The 20,618-nt window shown below is 35.8% G+C and overlaps 1 protein-coding gene across 1 annotated transcript in view; it reads left to right on the forward strand.

Annotated features, from left to right (window-relative positions):
- Positions 1–20,618, forward strand: part of RAB18 (RAB18, member RAS oncogene family) — a 39,607-nt gene that overhangs the window by 3,659 nt on the left and 15,330 nt on the right. The window contains exon 2 of the mRNA XM_047743321.1: positions 2,367–2,422. Coding sequence (XP_047599277.1) covers positions 2,367–2,422 — 56 coding nt within the window. The remainder of the gene's footprint in view (positions 1–2,366; positions 2,423–20,618) is intronic.

The raw sequence follows: 20,618 nt of genomic DNA on the forward strand, positions 1-20,618 counted from the left end.
GTTCCCTGCCTTTCCTGACAAAGGACCTTTAATGACGAGGATTATCATAAGGATTAGCAATTATGTAAGAAGAAACGCTGGTTCAAGTGTCTGGCACATTGTTCATGTTCAATAAATAATGGCCAATACCATTGTTATTATTTGTATTATTCTGGTATTATTATTACTACTGCCACTGCTACTCTGCAAGTTTCTTTTATGTGGTACTCTTTAGTGTGGTGACTAAGAATGGGTACTTACCTTTTCCATTCTTAAGTATGAGTAACTAAATTTTTAGTGAAATTTTTACTTTTGTTAATTTAAAAACTTACTGTTGGGAAGAGAAGAAAATTTCTTACAAGTGCCGTCTTTTAAGATTCTTGTTAGTGTTGTCACCTGACTCACATTGGATTAAACAAAGTTCTAGTCAAGAGGGTACAATGTTGGGGCGCCTGGGTGGCTCAGTGGGTTAAGCCGCTGCCTTCGGCTCAGGTCATGATCCCAGGTCCTGGGTTCGAGCCCCGCATCGGGCTTTCTGCTCAGCAGGGAGCCTGCTTCCTCCTCTCTCTCTGCCTGCCTCTCTGCTTACTTGTGATTTCTCTCTGTCAAATAAATAAATAAAATCTTAAAAAAAAAAAAAAAGAGGGTACAATGTTAAGTGGAAAATCTGTTATTTCACTTTTGTGGTGCTGGTTTCATGATAGACACAAGAAAGGAAAACCAAAAAAGGGAGAGTTAATCTTTTAAATACAATTAATGGCACTGGATTTTGAATGGTCAAAAGGCCATTATGTGTTGCATTATACTCTGGGGAAAAAAAAACTCTCTAGCAGTAATAATTACAACCTACAGAAATATGCATAAATTTTTTTTTGCATTTCAGACATCTGATAGCTATATCCTTGATTTTGTTAATGCATGCAGTTCGATAGAACAGTCTTGTCCTATTGAAGGAGATAATGCGAATGAAGATTGATTAATTTTATAAATCTAGGGCTTTAACAAAAGCTTAAACTGCATTTTTGAAGAGCTTCTAATAATTGACACTTCCACCTTATATTAAATAAATAATTCTGGAATATATAAGATCTTTGAGTACTCATATGGTGTCTTTTTAAAAAAATTTTAAATTCAATGAAGTAACATATAATGTATTATTTGTTTAAGGGATACAGGTCTGTGATTCATCAGTCTTATTGTATGTGCTCATTACAGCACATACCTTCCCCAGTGACTCAGTTACCCATCTCCCCATTCCCCTTCTGCCCAGTGAGCCTCAGATTAAGAGTCTCTTATGGTTTGTCCCCCTCTCTGGTTTCTTCTTGTTTCATTTTTTCCTCTCTTCCCCTGTGATCCTCTGTCTTATTTATTAAATTCCTGTTCATATGGTGTCTTTTGCTATTATTTCATCTCTTTCTTTCTAGTTTACTGTTTCCTAGGTTTAGTCCTTCTTACTGTCACCATAACCATGGCAGTTGTCTTCTATTAATTTTCTTGCATTTTTTTTGCTGGCATTAACTTTTCAAAATGTGGCACAGTTCTTTCCATTCTTTTTTTTTTTTTTTTTTTTTTTAAATAAAAGCTTTCAGAACTCCCTGTTCGTACTTGATTTCATACACCCTACCTAGCATTTGCTAGAGTATACCTCCTCTGGCTCTCGTGTGATCTACCTTCACTTTTAACTATATTTTTTCTTCCCGCTTAGGTAGTAGTCCTACTACTACTTGTTACCAGATGATAGATTTTCACAGCTTTCTGTTTCACTTGAATTCAGAGTGTAGTGCGCATCAGATTTAAACAAAAAATTAATTTGTTGCATTCCAAGAGACTGATTTTCACCCCTTCTCTCCATGTTGCAGTATGACATGTTGCTGATTCTATTTTCTCACAAGGATATACCATAACAATTAAAAATCAAACCCAAACCCAAACCCAAATCTTTTCACACTTGGGAATTGTGTAGGAGAGGATGGGGAGTATAGTGAGTAAACTGCTTCGCTCTTGGGAGTCTTTCATTGCCTTTCCAATAATTTAAACCCTCTTTATGTACCTGCAGTGAGGCAGTATCTGTGGGAGCAGACCTACATCCGCTATTCTTATCTGTGTCTAATTTATTTTTTAAAGGAGGCTCTTTTTTCTTTAGATTTTATTTATTTGAGCGAGAGAGCAAGCACAAATGGGGTGAGGGGCAGAGGGAGAAGCAGACTCCCTGCTGAGCAGGGAGCCCAACGTGGGGGTTGATCCCAGAACTCTGGGATCACGACTAAGCCACTCAGGCACCCATTATCTGTGTCTAATTTGTGACAAAATGTAATAATCATGAACATTTGCGAAATGGTTAGGAGAAAAGACAAATTTCTAATATCTCTTTTTAACATCTTTTTTAGCCTGCTCTTGAGGTTCACAGATGATACTTTTGATCCAGAACTTGCCGCAACGATAGGTAAGCCTATGTCTAAAGTTCAGTAGAAATGCTAGGTATTTTCTTGCCTTTGGTATGTTTTACTTAATTTTTTCTACCCTCCATCTCCCACCCCATTGCTTCCATGTCTTTTGAATTCTTTGTCTTTCGAGGCTTAACTAGTTTCATTACATTTCTGGAGTCTTTGTAGATCTCATCAAGCAAAAATAACTCATTTGTTGTTTCATGGCACTTGGTTAACACCGTGGATATTATGATTGTCTGTACATACATTTTTTTCTTGTACTGTGGATTGCCTTTCACTTAGCAACATGCAGTTATCTGAGTATTTATTGTCTGTCAGGCACTCTCCTAAGGGTGGGGTTATAATGATGAATAATATGGACTCGGTGTCTATCATCACGGACCTACCAGTATCACCTAATAGTAGAGTGTGTTAATTCTGCGTTTTTAGCATTTGCTACTATATCCTGCGTATATTGTGAACTCACATATTTACTGACATTAGTTATTAAATATCATTAGGAGCAATAATAACCTAAATGCCTTTTTAAAATGAAATTTAGATTGCTAGAAAGTGGTTTGCCCCATTAGCTCACTAGAATATATGAGAAGATTGAGCTATTTAGTGTGTATACCCATGTTCAGGGAGTAGATGACAATATAAAGGTATCAAGAGACGGCTTGCATTGTGAAGGAGCTGAGTCAGAGTAGGGGAGTGGTCTTGGCTCTGCCTTAAACCAGTTGTCTAGATCTTGAGGAAGTCCTTTAACCTCACTGTTTTCACCGATAAATGGAAGAGTTTTGGTGAGAGACAATGTGTTTTTCTTACAGCTCTAAAATTTCATGATCTGTTGAGTGGAATGTAATAAATGTGATCCTAGCATTATTATTAGGGAAAATAAAGAGTTTCTCTTAACTGGCTTTGTTTTCATTTATTGCGTGTGGGGATTTGTATTTTTTTCTTTTTTTCAAATCTTAGGTAATTTCATACTAGAGAAAAGTTGTAAAAATAGTACAAGAATTCTTATATGTCCCCAAATGTTAATATTTATCACATACGCTTTATCATGCTCTCTACACACACACACACACACACACACACACACACACACACACACACACACAGTGTTCTTGGTTTTTTTTGAATTGAGAGTAAAATTGCAGACAAGGTTAACCTCGAAATACTTTAATGTGTATTTCCTGAATGAACATGGATATAATTCTGCTGTATACAGACAGATTTCATTAATTGTCCCTCTAATGTCTTACTTAGCAAAAGAAAAAAAAAATGTTTCTGGTCCAGGATCCAGTCCATGATCACAACTGAGTAGAGTTGTTATTTCTCGTCAATGTCTTAATCTTGGCAGTTCTTTGATCTTTCTTTGTCTTTCCTGGCCTTGACATTTTTTGAGTACACACCAGCTCAGTTGTGTAGAGCATCCTTCACTTGCATCTGTCAAATATGTCCTTGTGGTTAGGTTTAGTTTATGGATTTTTGGTGGGAATTCCACAAATTGCTTCTCAGAGCATGATGTGTATTTGTACCATATATTTGTACCATGATTTGGTGATGGGACTTTGGTTACTTAAGGTGATATATGCCAAATTTCTTTAAAAAAGTGTTACCCTGTCATTCTAACTATGGTGGTTGTCAAACAGTGATTTTTTAGATTCCATCATTCTGTCTATATTTCTTATTTAGAATTCTGCAAGGAAGAGGTCTTTTTTGTTTCTTTTTATCAATATGAATTCATAGTGCCTCTAAATGTTTAATAGGTAATACCAGGCATTATTTAGCTTTTCTGTGGCATATTAACTTTTACACATTTACATTTATGTGTGTGAAAAGGAATCATTTAAAGCACAAGTAATTTAAAATCTTTTTTAATTCGGCTTTGGTATATTATTTGTTCTTTAAGATTATTATTTTTTTTATTTGACAGAGGTCATAAGCAGGCGGAGAGGTAGGCAGAAAGAGAGAGAGGAGGAAGCAGGCTCCCTGCTGAGCAGGGAGCCCTATTATTTGTTCTTAAACAATTAGTAATAAATCTTCATTTCACTCAGTACATGCCTAGCAATGGATAGCAAGGAGTAGAAGAGTAGTAACTGGCAGGAAAATGAATTTGCCTAGAGTTGAAATTTTACTAAGGGAATGATCAATCTATGATATAAAGTTATCTGTCTTCATTTCAAACCCAGATGAAATCTGGAGAGTTGGACAATGACAAATTATTTATTGTCCTCATTATTAAAAAGGCTTTGTCTGCTTTAAAAATAAATACGAAGATAGTGGCTTACTAATGATGTACATAATTTGTTCCCCAAATGGGCTCTGGGTCTTGGAAGGTATCTTTTACATTTAGGCATCAGATTATTTTCTGCCTGAGGTTATAACTAATATACACATGAACTCTTAAACCAAAACAATTAGTTCAGTTGCTATTGGCCTTGTAAAAATTAGTGTTTTGTGGAAAATTAGTATTTTACTGGTAAAATAGTAAGGAAGGCACACCTTTTTTTTTCTTTTTTCTTTCTTTTTTTAATTATATTTTTAAATTTTATTTTATTTTTTCAGTGTAACAAAATTCATTGTTTATGCACCACACCCAGTGCTCCATGCAATATGTGCCCTCCTTAATACCCACCACCAGGCTCAGCCAACCCTCCACCCTCCCTCCCCTCCAAAACTCTCAGTTTGTTTCTCAGAGTCCACAGTCTCTCATGGTTCGTCTCCCCCTCCTGATTTCCCCAAACTCCCTTCTCCTTTCCTTCTCCCCATGTCCTCCGTGTTATTCCTTATGCTCCACAAGTAAGTGAAACCATATGATAATTGACTCTCTCTGCCTGACTTTTTTCACTCATCTTAATCTCCTCCAGTCCCGTCCATGTTGATACAAACGTTGGGTATTCCCCCTTTTTGATGGAGGCATAATATTCCATTGTATGTATGGACCATATCTTCTTTATCCATTCGTCTGTTGAAGGGCTGCTTGGCTCTTTCCACAGTTTGGCGATTGTGGCCATTGCTGCTATGAACATTGGGGTACAGATGGCCCTTCCTTTCACTACATCTGTTCTTTGGGGTAAATACCCAGTAGTGCAATTGCGGGGTCCTAGGGTAGCCTTATTTTTAATTCCTTAAGGTATCTTCACATTGTTTTCCAAAGTGGCTACACCAACTTGCATTCCCACCAACAGTATAACAGGGTTCCCCTTTCTCCACATCTTCTCCAATGCTTGTCGTTTACTGTCTTGTTGAGTTTGGCCATTCTAACTTGGTGTAAGGTGGTGTCTCAATGTGGTTTTGATTTCAGTCTCCCTAATGGCTAGTGATGATGAACATTTTTTCATGTGTCTGATAGCCATTTGTGTATCTTCTTTGGAGAAGTGTCTGTTCATGTCTTCTGCCCATTTTTTCATATTATTATCTGTTTTGTGGGTGTTGAGTTTGAGGAGTTCTTTATAGATCTTGGATACCAGCCCTTTGTAGTGTCACTTGCGAATATCCTCTCCCATTCCATGGGTTGCCTCTTTGTTTTATTGACTGTTTCCTTTGCTGTGCAGAAGCTTTTTATCTTGATCAAGTCCTAAAAGTTCATTTTTGCTTTTGTTTCCTTTGCCTTTGGAGGTATATCTTAAAGGAAGTTGCTGAGGTCAGTGTCGAAGAGGTTACTGCCTGCGTTCTCCTCTAGGATTTTGATAGATTCCTGCCTCACGTTGAGGTCTTTTATCCATTTCAAGTTTATCTTTGTGTATGGTGTAAGAGAATGGTCAAGCTTCATTCTTCTATACAGAGCTGTCCAATAGGAAAGCACACCTTTATCTTTCAGTAATATAGTGAGACATTCAAGTTTCAATCTTGTATAAAATATTCTTTTAACATAATTGTTGGATTTTGAATCCGAGGACAGTACAGTAAAGTTGGCATTTTCTTCTTTTGCTTTCTGGTGGTTAACTAGAATAACAACAAAGAGAGGGACAAACTAAAACACAAACCCCATATTCCACTAAAATAGAAGAAAGCTAAAAACCCTAGGCCACAAAATAGGTGGAATGGCTGCCAAAGGCAGTGAGTCTAAGCAGGCTGTATGTGGGAAGAAGTAGAGTGAGGATGCCACAACTGCAGAGCCTGGAACCAGCAAGAGGCGCTTCAGGAACCTGAGGGGCCCACCCTGAGATGCAAAGCGTAAATCCCTTGTTTGTGAAAGCAGAATGGGTTTTCTTGTTTGTTTGTTTTGTTTTGTTTTGTTTTTAAGCAAATGGCAGGAGTTTTCCTGCACCTGGTTTGATTCTAAGAAGTTGGGGAGATGAAGCCAAACAAAGAATCACACAAACAAGACATTTTTACATTTGTCTGTCTCTGAAGCAGTAGGGGAAGTAATGGCTTTTCATTGGGAAAACCTCAAGGCTGCCTATCTCCATTGGTTGTTGAAAAGTTAAAAAATAAATAAATAGAAAAACTTAAATGATTCTCATATGAAACCTTGAACCAAAACATAGTTTTGATGGTCAAGAACTAGAACCACTGTAGCCTTCTGCATGAATCTCTTAAAAATAGCTTGTCCAGAAAAACTTCACCTCCTTTAAAGATGAATTACGAAAAGGATTTCAGCTTTAGGCCACCCCGACCACTCAAGAATCAAAAAGAAAGAAAGTAGCAGAAAAACAACAGACAGATGAATACTCAGCAGAAAAAATATTTCTGTAGAAAAGATGAAAATCATGCCTAGCTGTTTTGCTATGAATGTAAAAACAGTTTTGGGAAGTATTTACCACTGAAAGCACAAAGCAGTGGTAAAAGAATTCAGGAAGAGATAGTGAGACTGCATGAGAAAATGCAGTGTAGGCTGATGGAGAGGAAAGAAAAATAAGGTAAGAAAATAAAACCATCACTGAAATAAAGGTGAAATTAGAAGGATCACAAGGGATAGTAGAGACTGTGAAAAACAAAAGACAATAGAAGCTAAAAATGGAAAAAGTGGGTAGAATTTACCAAAATGAATGAAAATGTTAAAACACATTGGAGAGAAAAAATGATACGGAAATTAGAAAAGGAAATTCAGCATAAGTATATTTGAATCTCAGAAGAAGAAATAGAATGAGACAACAAATATTTAAACGTATAATCCAAGATAATATTTCTGACATAAAAATAAATACACACATAGACAACACACACAGACACACACAATTATAAGAATATTTTGACTGGGTTTTTTGTTTTTACTTCAAGGGGATGTTTGGAAAAACAAAAGGCATCAGGTTTCTTTTTCTGCATATGGAAATTAGTTACACTGATTTTATATAAGCTTATTAAATTGGCAAAATTTGCTTCATGTTAAAGTTTTTTTTTTTTTAAGTTTTTAATTTTTTAATGTACCTTGTTTTAGGTGACTGAGAATAAAAAGTGCTTTGAGTAAAACATTTTTCAAATAAAAAAATTAGAAAATTTATTTCTTTAAATTAAAATTTGAAACAAGTTCTCTACTTTTTCTTTAAAGATTTTTTTTATTTGAGAGAGAGAGCAGGTAGAGCACGTGCAAGTGCGGGGAGGAGCAGAGGGAGAGGGAGAAAATCTTAGGCAGGCTCCACACTCAGTACAGAGCCTGATATAGGGCTTGATCTCACAACCCTGATATCATGACCTGAGCTGAAATCAAGAGTTGGACATTAATTGACTGAGCCACCCTGGCACCCTGAGGAATATATTTATTTAATTGTTTGAGAAATTGCTTCATTCTTTACTTTCTCTCCTTTCTACTTTTGGCTTGTTGTTTTTTTTTTTTTAAGATTATTTATTTATTTATTTGACAGAGAGAGAGAGAGAAAGAACACGAGCAAGGGAAGTAGAGAGGGAGAAGTAGGCTTCCTGCTGAACAGGGAGCTCGATGGGGGGCTCAGTCCGAAGACCCTAGGATCATGACCTGAGTCGAAGGCAGATGCCTAACAACTGAGCTACCCAGGCGCCCCTCCCTAAACCTTTATCTCGCTGTTACTTTTTGCCATAAAACCATCATACTGTATATCTCCCTTTAAGTAGTCATCAAAAAAGCCCTGGCTTCCCACGTTATTCTTCATCTCAAAAACTTTAACCTTCATAAGGTTTTGTACATCTTTTCTCACACCCAGCTTTCCCTCCTTCTCAACTATTAAAATATATTTACTCTGTCCTCTGGGGTAGCAGAGCCCTTACCTCATTTTATAGTTGATACTTTTAAAGTTTGTAAACTCAGTTTTGGGGATCTAGGTCCTCATAATCGTTTCTCCATGGGATCCTTAAAGCTTTTATAGTACCCCTCTTGATGTCATCTTACCCCGATGTTCTCACCCTCCCTCCTTCCAAAATAACTAGCAGGTAAAGCAGGAATTTTTATATTCCTTGATGAGAAGGAGGAAACTGACTTAAGGAGGTTAGGCTTCTGCCTATCTAGACCTCAGTAAGAGAGCAGATACTAAACCCAGCCTCCTAACTTCTAACTTGGTGTTCTTTTAATCACGACGTAGTAATACAGAAATAAAAAGGATCAAACACAGATTTGAACAGAATGTCAAAAATGTTGAACAGAAGAAGGAAGCAACAGAATTAAAATATATGTTAATTACATGTGAATAGGTCCAATTCTAGTAACTCACATTGTCAGATGGACTTGAAGAGTACTTAAATAATGAAAGGTTGAAAATAAAGGGATGAGCTAGGCAAATGCAAGCAATATAAAAACAGAGGTGGTAATATAATGTAATTTAGAGTAGAATTTAAGGTTAATGCACTGGATATAATGAAATAAGATAGTATGTAATAAAGAGAGGCCCAGTTTATTAACAAAGTAGCTGTAACAATCTTAACAAGTAGGCACCAAACATAGATGTTATGTATAAGAGCAAAACCTGTTCAAAACATGAGAGTTTGATGAAAATACAGTTATATTAGGAGACTTGTTAAATCTCTTTCATAATTAAATAGATCCAAAAGACACAAATGAGACCATAGGAAAATAGAATAACACAATTGATAAACTTTTTTTTTTTTTTTTAAGATTTTAAAAATCCCTACATTCACCGTGGGGCTTGAACTTGCCATTCCAAGGTCAGGAGTTGCATGATCTATTGACAGAGCCAGCCAGACACCCCTTAGTCAACCCTTTTTTTTTTTTTAAAGATTTATTTATTTAATCGAGATAGAGATCCTGGCTGGGGTAGGGGGATAGGATGGGGGTGGAAGAGGCAGAAGGAGAGGGAAAGGGTCTTAAGCAGACTCTGTGCTAAATGTGGAGTCTGACACAAGGCTCAAATCTCATGACCCTGAGATCATGACCTGAGCGGGAACCAAGAGTTGGTCGCTTAACCAACTGGGCCATCAAGGTGCCCCAATCAAATCTCTTGAGTGAAGAACTCATTACTTCAAAAGCACATGGAACAGTTTTACAGAATCAGTCTTGGACTTAGTAGCAAAGTAAATCGTAAATCAGAAAGAAGCAGAAATTTTGTAATACATGTTCTCTGGTAATTTATTCTTTTAGAAAATATTTATTATTGGGGCACCTGGGTGGCTCAGTGGTTAAGCCTCTGCCTTCAGCTCAGGTCATGATCTCAGGGGCCTGGGATCGAGTCCCACATCGGGCTCTCTGCTCTGCAGGGAGCCTGCTTCCTCCTCTCTCTCTCTCTGCTTGCCTGTCTGCCCACTTGTGATCTCTCTCTGTCAGATAAATAAAATCTTTAAGAAAAAAAAATATTTATTATTATTATTTTTTTAATTTTTTTTATTTTTTAAAGATTTTATTTATTTATTTATTTGACAGACAGAGATCACAAGCAGGCAGAGAGGCAGGCAGAGAGAGAGGAGGAAGCAGGCTCCCTGTTGAGCAGAGAGCCCGATGCGGGGCTCGATCCCAGGACCCTGAGATCATGACCTGAGCCGAAGGCAGCGGCTTAACCCACTGAGCCACCCAGGCGCCCCTAGAAAATATTTTTTATATTTTATATTCCTAGCATAAGAGTAGACAGTGTTTTTGTTTTTTTTTTTTAATTACCATACAGTAAAATTGACCCCTTTCTGTTATATAGTTTTTTGAATTTTAACATGTGTTATATAAATGTATATAGTTATTTAATCATTACTACAGTCAGGATATGAAGCAGTTCCATAATTCTAAAAAACAAGTGTCTTTTTAGTCATACTTTTCCCCTGCCTCTAGCCTCAGGCAACCACTGGCGAATCTTCATCACTATAACTTTATCTTTTTGAGAATGTCCTATAATGGAATATCTAATGTAAGCTTTTCAGACTTTTTTTCACTTAGCATATTGCCTTTGAGCTGTATCCATGCTCTTGCATGCCAGTAGTTTGTTTCTTTTTTCTGCTGGGTTATATTCCATTCTGTGGATGTTTCACATACACTTTTTATAGGACATTGGATTGTTTCCAGTTTTTGGTGGTTATGAATAGACCTGTAGTAAATATTTAGCTACAGGATTTTATATGAATATTAATTTTTATTTCTTTAGAGTAAATACCCAGCAATAGGATTGCTGGATCATATGGTAAGTGCATGTTTCAGTTTGGAAAATAGTTCATCCATTCCTTAATAAAGTGATTGTGTCATTTTACATATCCACTAGCAGTATATAAAAGTTTCTGTTTCCACATCCTCACCTGTTACACCTAGCATGATTAGACTTTAAAAATTTAACCATTCTTATAGGTATGTATGTGTTGGTAGTCTCATTGTGGTTTAATTTGCATTGTCTAATGACCAGTGATGTTGAGTGTCTTTAAAGTTCTTATTTGCTGGGGTGCCTGGTTGGCTCAGTCCGTTAAAGAGTCTGTCTTCAGCTCAGGTCATGATCCCAGGGTCCTGGGATCAAGCCCTGCATCGGGCTCCCTGCTCATAGGGAGCCTGCTTGTCCCTCTCCCTCTGTCTGCTGCTCTGCCAGCTTGTATTCTGTCTCTCTCTGTCAAACAAGTAAATAAGTAAAAATAAAAATAAAAGTCTTTTTAAAAAGTTCTTATTTGCTATCTATTGAGCTATATTTTGAGTTTGTGTGATGTGGATAAATCTTTTGTTCATTTTTTATTTTTTCTTATTGTTGAGTTTTGAGAGTTTATTATGCATATGAACCCCTTATTACATGATATATGCTTTGCTGATATTTTCTTGGACTGTGGCTCCTCTTGTCATTCTCTTTAACAGTTTATTTCTAAAAGCAGAAGTTTATTATTTTGATGAATCCAATTTGTCAATTTTTTCTAATGTTTTCAGTGTTATATTTTCTGCTTAACAGAGCATTGCAGTGATTTTTCTCTATATTTTCCTCTGGAAGTTGTATAGTTTCATGTGTTACATTAGGTCTGTGATTCATTTTGAATTAATTTTTGTATACAGTGTAAAGCATATGAATCAAAGTTCTTTTCCCTTTTTTTTCCCCTTATATGTTCTAAAACTATTCATTGAAAAGACAGTCCTTTCTGCACTGCATAGCTTTTGCGCCTTTCTAAAAACTTGGTTGTTTATATGTGGTGAATCTATTTCTGGACTCTATTCTATCCCATTAATCTATTTGTCTATGTCAGTACCTCATTGTCCTGATTTCTGTAGCTTTATAGTAGGCCTAGAAGTCATGTATTCTTAGTCTACCAATTCTGTTACTTTTTTCAGAGTTATTTTGATTCTAGTATCTGTATTTCCCAAAGACTTTTAGAATCAGTTTGTTGATTTAAAAATAAAAGCCTTCTAGGATTTTTTATAGGGGTTGCATTGACTCTATATAGATCAATTTGGGGGAGAATTGACCTTTTAACAACATTGAGTCTTAGAATCACAGAACAAATTGTGTGTCTCCAATCATTTGGGTCTTTAAAAATTTCTTTCAGAGTGGTTATATGTCTTTTACATCTTTTGTCAGATTTAGCCCTAAATATTTAATAGAGTTTTATTAAAAATGTTAAAATTTTAAAAAATCCTTTGTCCACTGATGATATATAGAAATACAGTAGATTTTTTTTAAACATTTAGTTTGTATCCTCCAACCTTGCTAAACTTAATAGTTCTAGGAGTTTTTTTATTTAATTTTTTTTAATCCTGTAGGTTCCATTGAATTTCTACATTTTTTTTCTTTCCAATCTGGGTTCTTTTTATTTCTTGTCTTCCTGCCCTGGCTTTTAAAAAAAAAAAATTTTTTTTTTTTTCCTTAAAAAAGTGAAGAGGGCTGGTATTTGTCTTTTGTTACTGGTATGAAGAGGAAAAATATTCAGTCTTTTACCATTAAGTATGATGTTATCTGTATGTTTTTCATAGATGCCCTTTATCAGGTTGAGAAATTTCCCTTCTGTTTCTAGTTTGCTGAGAGGTGTTATCAGGAATGCATGTTGGATTTTGTTAAGTGCATTTCCTGCATTTGATGAGGATCATATAAAGTTTGTTTTTTTAATGTAGTAAAGTCCCTATTGATTTTTTTCAGTGTTAAGTCAACCTTTTGTTCCTAGGATAACACCCACTTGGTTGTGATGTGTTGTTCTTTAATACATATTTGGATTAGTTATGATAAAATTTTGTTTAGGATTTTCATCTGAGTCATGAAGAATATTAGTCTATATAGCTTTTAATTATAATGTCTTTGGTTTTGGTATCAGGGTAATGTACAATTGATAGAATGGCTAAGAAAGTATTCACTCTTCTTCACGTTTCTGGAGGAGTTTGTTTAGAATGGATTATTGTTTAAATGTTCAGTAGAATTCACTCTGGGCCTGAAGTTTTTTTCACGGAAAGGTTTTTAATCATAGATTAAATTTCTTTAATAGATGCAGGACTCTCCAGTTACCTATTTATTTTTTATTGTGGTAAAATAAACATAAAATTTACCACTTTAATCATTTTTAAGTTTACAGTTCAGTGGCAGTAAGTACATTTGCTTTGTTTTGCAACCATCACGACTATCCATTTTCAGAACTTTTTCATCACCTCAGACAGGAACTCTACACCAATTAAACAATAGCTTTCACTCCACTTTCCCCTCAGCCTATGGTAACCTTTATTCTGTCTTCTGCTTTTATGAATTTGCCTATTCTAGAATTATACAATATTTGTCCTTTTATGAGTAGCTTATTTCACTTAGCTTAATGTTTTCAAGGTTCATCTATGTTGTAGCATATATCAGAATTTCATTCCATTTTATGACTGAATAATGTTCCATGATATGTAAAAACCACATTTGTTTATCTTCATCTGTTCAGGAGCACTTGAGTTGCTTCAGCCTTGTGGTGTGAAGTATCTGTTTTGTTATCAGCATTGTTACGCAAGTATCTGTTTGAGTTTCTGCTATTACTTCTTTTGGGTATATACCTAAGAGTGGAATTGCTGCATGATATGGTAATTGTATTTTTAGCTTTTTGAGGAAACATCAAACTATTTTTCACAGTGACTCTACCATTTTACATTCCAACAAGCAAGGCACAGGGGTTCCAGTTTCTCTATATCCTTGTCACCTTTTGTTATTTTTTTTTAATAGCTATCTTAATGGGTATGAAGAATGGTATCTCATGTAGTTTTGATTTTTGATTTGCATTTTCCTAATGGATAATGATGTTTAGCATCTTTTCATGTGCTTATTGGCCATTTGTATATATGTCTATTCAAATCCTTTCCCCATTTTTGAATTAGGTTATTTTGTTATTGTTTTTGAATTATAGTTCTTCATATACTAGTGATACTAATCCCTTATCAGCTGTATGATTTGCAAATAGTTCCTACTCCATGGTTTGTCTTGTCCTCTTGATAGTGTCTTCTGATGCACATAAGTTTGTAAATTTGATGAAGTCCAGTTTATCTGTTTTTTGTTGTTGATGTTGTTGCCTGTGCTTTTGTTGTCATACCCAAAAAATCAGTTCTGCATCCTGTGTCATGAAAAATTTTCCAATAATTTCTTTTAAGAATTTTAAAGATATAGTTCTTACGTTCATGTCTTTGTTCATTTTGTGTAAACTTTTGTGTGTGGTAGAAGGTAAGGGTCCAACTTCATTCTTTTATATATGGATATTCACTGTTGCCAGGATCATTTGTTGAAAAGACCATACTTTCCCCTTTGAATGGTCTTGGCTCCTTTGCTGGAAATCAATTGGCTTTCTATGTTAGGGTTTATTTCTAGGCTATCTCTTCTGTTCTGTTGGTTTAAATGTCTGTCCTTATGCTAGTACCATCTGCTTTAATTATTGTAGATGTGTAGTAAGTTTTGAGGTTGGAAAGTGTGAGTCTTTAGACTTCATTCTTCTTTTTTAGTATTGTTTTGCTATTTAGTACTGCTTGTTTTATATAAATTTGAATATCAGTTTTTTCTTCTCTGCAAAAAAAATTGTTGGAATTTTTATAGGTATTGTGTTGAAACTGTAGATTGCTTTGGGTAGTATTGTCATCTTAACAATATTTAGTCTTCCAACTCATAAATACACTTTTCCACTTATGTCTTCTTTTATTTCTTTCAGCAGTGTTTTGTAGTTTTCAGTGTACAGGCCTAAAAGTCCTTGGTTAAATTTATTCCCAATTATTTTCTTTTTGATGCTATTGTAAATGGAATGGTTTTTTAAATTTTTCTTTTTGGATTGTTCATTGCTAGTATATAGAAATGCAATTGATTTTTGCATGTTGACTTTATATCCTGCAACTTTGCTAAATTCATTTGTTCTAACACGTTTTTTGTTTGTTTGGGGTGTGTGTTTGTGTGTGTGTGTGTGTATGTATGTATGTATTAGAATTAGGATTTTCTGTATATAAGATCATGTTTTTGAACAGAAGTCATTTTATTTTTTCCTTTCCAATACGGATGCCTTTTATTTCCTTTTCTTGCCTGATTGCTCTGATGAGAACTTCCAGTACTCTGTAAAATAGAAGAGGTGAGAGTAGATGTCCTTGTCTTGTTCTGATCTGTGGGGAAAGCTGTCAGCCCTTCACCAGTGAATATGTTAGTTATGAGTTTTATATAGTCTTTATCATGTTAGGGAAATTTTGTTCTGTTCTTAGTTTGTTGGTTGTTTTTTTTTAAAATCATAAAAGGATGTTGAGTTCTGTCAGATGCTTTTTCTGCATGAATTGAGATGATCGTGTATTTTTCCCCCCATTCATTCTTTAATGGGATATATTATTTTGATTGATTTGCTCGTAATCTACCAGTCTTAAGTTACAAAAGTACAACTCACTTTATCATGGTGTGTAATCCTTTTAATAGGCTGCTCAATTAAGTTTGCTAGTATTTTACTGGGGATTTTTGCATCAGTATTCCTCTGGGATATTGGTCTGTAGTTTTCTTTATTTGTAACATCTTTGTCTGGTTCTGGTATCAGAATAGTGCTAGCCTCTTAGAATGAGCTTGAAAGTGTTCCTTTCCCTTCTGTTTTTTGAAAAGCGAGAATTGGTGTTAACTCTTTAAATATTTGGTGGAATTTGTCAGTGAAACTTTCTGGTCCTGGGCTTTTCTTTGTTGGGATGTTTTTGATTACTAATGGTCTCTTCAGATTTTCTTTTCCTTGATAAGTCAATTTTGTCAATTATGTGTTTTCAGGAATTTGTTCATCTAGTTTATCCAGCTTATTGGTATATAATTGTCCATAATATTCTCTTATAATCTTTTTTGTCTGTAGAATTAGTAGTAATGTCCCCATTTTCATATCTGAGTTTTGTAATTGGAATCTTCTTTTCCTTAGTCTAGTTAAAAGCTTGTCAGTTTTGTTGATCTTTTTGTAAAAACAAACCAAAAAAAACCCAGCCCTTGGTCATGGATTTTTCTCTATTGTGTATCAGTTCCCGTTGTCCTTTATCTTGGTTCTGATCTTTATTATTTCCTTCCTTTTATAGCACTTAGTTTGCTCTTCTTTTCTAGTTCCTTAAGGTATAAACTTAGGTTATTGATTTGAGATATTTCTTCTCTTATAATGTATGTGCTTATAGCTATAAGTTTCCCTCTTAGCACTGCTTTTGCTGCATCTCAAGTTTTGGTGTACTGTGTTTTCATTTGTCTCAAAGTAGTCTCTAATTTTTCTTATGATTTCTTCTTTAGTCTATTAGTTGTTGTTTAAAAGGGTGTTATTTAATGTGTGCATGTTTGTGAATTTCCCAGTTTTCTTTCTGTTACCAGTTTCTAGTTTCATTATATTATGATAAAAAATACTTCATATGAGTTTAGTCTTTTAAAATTTATTTATTTTTTGTTTTTTTAAAGATTTTATTTATTTATTTGACAGGCAGAGATCACAAGTAGGTAGAGAGGTAGGCAGAGAGAGAGGGAGGAAACAGGCTCCCTGCCGAGCAGAGAGCCTGATGCGGGGCTCCACCCCAGGACCCTGGCTGGGATCGTGACCTGAGCTGAAGGCAGAGGCTTTAACTCACTGAGCCACCCAGGCGCCCCTCTTTTAAAATTTATTAATACTTGTTTTGTAGACAACATGTGGTCTGTCCTGGAGAATGTTTCATGTGCGCTTGAGAAAACTTTATTCTGATGTTGTTGGGTAGAATGTTCTATTGGGTCTTACTGGTTTGTATTGTTGTTCAAAAATCCTATTTCTGTCTTATCTCTCTGGTTGTTTTATCTATTATTGAAAGTGGTATATTAAAATCTAAAACTAATACTGTATTTCTCCTTTCAGTTATGTAAATGTTTGCTTCATATTTATTAGGATCTTTCCTTTGGTGTGTGAGTCTCTTATAGACAGCATACAGTTGGATCTTATGTATATTTATGTATATATTTATATATTATATTTATATATATTCTGCTAATCTCTGCCTTTATTATAATTACGATTAGGAGGATTTACTTCTGAACTTTTGATGTTTGTTTTCTGTGTGTCTTACACACTTTTTTCCCTTGTTTCCTCCATTACTGGTGCCTTTTGGGTTTAGCTGATTTTTTATAGTGACATGTTTTGATTTCCTTTTGTTTATATTCTTTAGGTATTTTGTTTATGGTCTGTTTCTTTTTGAGTCAGTTCTGATAGTTTTTAATCTTTGAAGGAATCAAATTGACATTTGATTGAATGAAATTGAATGATGAAATTGACATTTCATCTGGATTGTCAAATTTTTTGGTATGAACTTGTTTATAACATTTCCTTGGTAGCTTTTTAACCTCTGTGCAATCTGTAGTGATGTGATCTTTCTCATTCTTTATAATGGCAGTTTTTGTTTTTGTTTCTCCCGATCACTTTGGCTAGAATTTATCAGTGTATTGATTTTTTCCTTATAGAACCAATTATTTTTGTTTCATTGATTTTGATTTTTACTCATTTATTTAAAAATATTTTATGTATTTATTTGAGAGTGAGGGAGTACAAGCTGGGGGGAGGGGCAGAGAGCTAGGGAGAAGCACGATCCCCACTGAGTCGGGAGCCTGACATGGGGCTTGCTCCCAAACCCCAGGATCATAACTTGAGCCGAAGGCCGCTGCTAAACTGACTGAGCCATCCAGGCACTCATTGCTGTGTCTTCATATTCACTTATGTTTTCTTCTTTGATGTCTGATTTTTGTTAATCTCATCCCATGTAATTTACATCTCAGACATTGTCATTTCATCTCTAGATGTTTGATTTGGGTCTTTTCAATCTCTCATGTCTACTTCACTTTTTCAACACGGGCTATCCATTTAAACTAGTTTTTAACTTCTTGTTTGCTAATTCTAGCATCTTTGGTTTTTTTTTTTTAAGATTTTATTTATTTGACAGAGAGAGAGAGAGAGAGAGATCACAAGTAGGCAGAGAGGCAGGCAGAGAAAAGGGGGAAGCAGGCTCCCTGCTGAGCAGAGAGCCTGATGTGGGGCTCAATCCCAGGACCCTGAGATCACTACCTGAGCCGAAGGCAGAGGCTTAACCCACTGAGCCACCTAGGCACCCCATTTTTGTTAGTTTTGAGTTAGTTTCTTTTGATTGCTTTTTAATTCTGACATGGCATATGATTCCATTGATGTGTTCTGATGTCTCACTGATGAGTGTCTCTGTATAATACAGTTGATATTATCTTTGGTAAACTTTCATGTTCCATTTACTGCTTGTTTTAAAGGTTTTATTGACAGTAATGTCTAGTTTTAACCGAAATACTCATCTGCCTTAAAAAGATTACTGTAAAAAGCCTGAATTAACTATTAAAAGTGCAAGCCCAAATGAACAACAAGAAAAAGCCAAAATTACAATTCTTCTGTGGATATTTTGATTTATAAGAAATATATATTTGGTTCTTGGCACAGTTTTTAAAACCCTTTGATTTTCTTAACTGATCAAAGCAGTAAAGATGTCTTTTGTTTTTCATAACTAGCCCCTTTCAGTGATTCCTGAGTTTCTGTTGGTGCTGTGACTTCTGGAAAGCCTCTAAGGGTGGAGGCTGGTTGCCTGAAGAATCAACCATGTGATTAGGGGGTTGGGATTTTTAGTCCCCCTCTTTCCTCTCCTACTTCAGGGGAGGGGAGAGGGATGAGGGCTGGGAGATTTTATTCAGTCACTGAAGGACGATGATTTAACCAGTCTTGCCTAAATAATGAAACCTTCATAAAAATGCTAAGTTTACGGGTTCTGAGAATTCTGTTTTGGCAAACACATGGAAGTTCTGGGAAGATGGCATACTTGGAGAGGGCATGGGAGCTTTGTGCCTTCCCCATAGTTTTTCTTATTTGTCTCTTCCATCTGGCTGTTCCTGGGTTATATCCTTTTATAATAAAAAGATACTCGAATAAGGAGCTTTTCCTGAATTCTGTGAGCCACAAATTAATCCAGTCAAAGGAGGGGATTGTGGGAAGCTTTGATTAATAGCCAGGTGGTCAGAAGCACAGGTAACAACCTGGATTTGGGATAGCATCTGAAATGGGAGGGCATTAGTCTTATAGGACTTAGTATTAATTAGCCCTTCCCCTGTGGGATCTGACTCTATCAGACTGAATTGAATTATAAGACACCGATGTCCCTGGAGAGTCGAGAATTGCTTGTGGGAAAACCTCTCACAATATGGTCACAGAAGTGTTCAGTGTTGTAGGAGAGTAGAAGAAATATACAGGAGTGTTGTTGTTTTTTTTTCCCTAGACATTCAGCTTCTGTTACAAGCTGCTTGTCATCCACATGAGGAAGTTGAAAAGATAATCAAATCTAGTAAGAAGTTGGCAAAATCAGATTTATTATAAAGATTCCCAGTGTGGCTATCATTAAAAGGAAGTTAAGAGCCACTTGCAAAACAGAAGAACCAGACTTGGTGAAGAAGCAGTTTGAGCAGATGAAAGCTAAAGTTTGCGTAGGAGATTCCCCAGAGGGATGAAGGAAAGATGAAATGGGGGACTTGCAGGGCCTGGGTCCAGATGAGGTGCCCTTTCAGGCTACCTGTGTATATTGACTTTGATGATAGGACATCAGTGGGCATTGTTTCCTAAGGATGTTATCTGTAACTTTCAGATTTAATATCCCAGAAGAGTAACTTGGAAACAGTTAACAACACATAAATGATACATATGACAGAGACTGTCATTAGACTGTCAAGAAACATGAAAAACAGGAAATTGTGAAAGAGAAGAAGGAGATTGGGAGAGGGGAGGTGAACACAAACATTTTGGAAACAGTGAGTTTCTTTTCTTGGGTGCATTAGCTGGTAGCTGGCAAAAAGCCAGTCTGCCCTTGAGCATGTTGTCTGGAGTAATTAGGGGAAAAAAGATTCTTTATTCTCTGAAAAACTTGGAGAATTTAACTGGAGAGTATGTTTGATGGATTATTTCTATGTATTGTCTACAGTGGCCTTAATTTAGTACCTGTACCAAGTCAGAACCATTTCCCTCATATGAATTTTCTCAGGTTTGGTTTTGTTTTTAAAGTATTACAAATAAAATGTAAATAATTTCCTACTTTTTAAAGAAAGATTTTATTTTTATTTTATTCATGAGAGACAAAGAGAGAGGGCAGAGGAAGATGCAGGCTCCCCACAGAGCAGGGAGCCCGATGTGGGACTCGATCCCTGGACCCTGGGAACATGACCTGAGCCGAAGGCAGATGCTTAACTGACTGAGCCATCCAGGCGCCCTTCATACTTTTTTTTTTTTTTTTTTTTTAAAGATTTTATTTATTTATTTGACAGAGAGAAATCACAAGTAGGCAGATAGGCAGGCAGAGAGAGAGAGGAGGAAGCAGGCCTCCCGCTGAGCAGAAAGCCCGATGTGGGGCTCGAACCCAGAACCTGGGATCATGACCTGAGCCGAAGGCAGCGGCTT

The sequence above is a fragment of the Lutra lutra genome, chromosome 8 (genome assembly GCF_902655055.1).
Source record: "Lutra lutra chromosome 8, mLutLut1.2, whole genome shotgun sequence".
Taxonomy (NCBI): domain Eukaryota; kingdom Metazoa; phylum Chordata; class Mammalia; order Carnivora; family Mustelidae; genus Lutra; species Lutra lutra.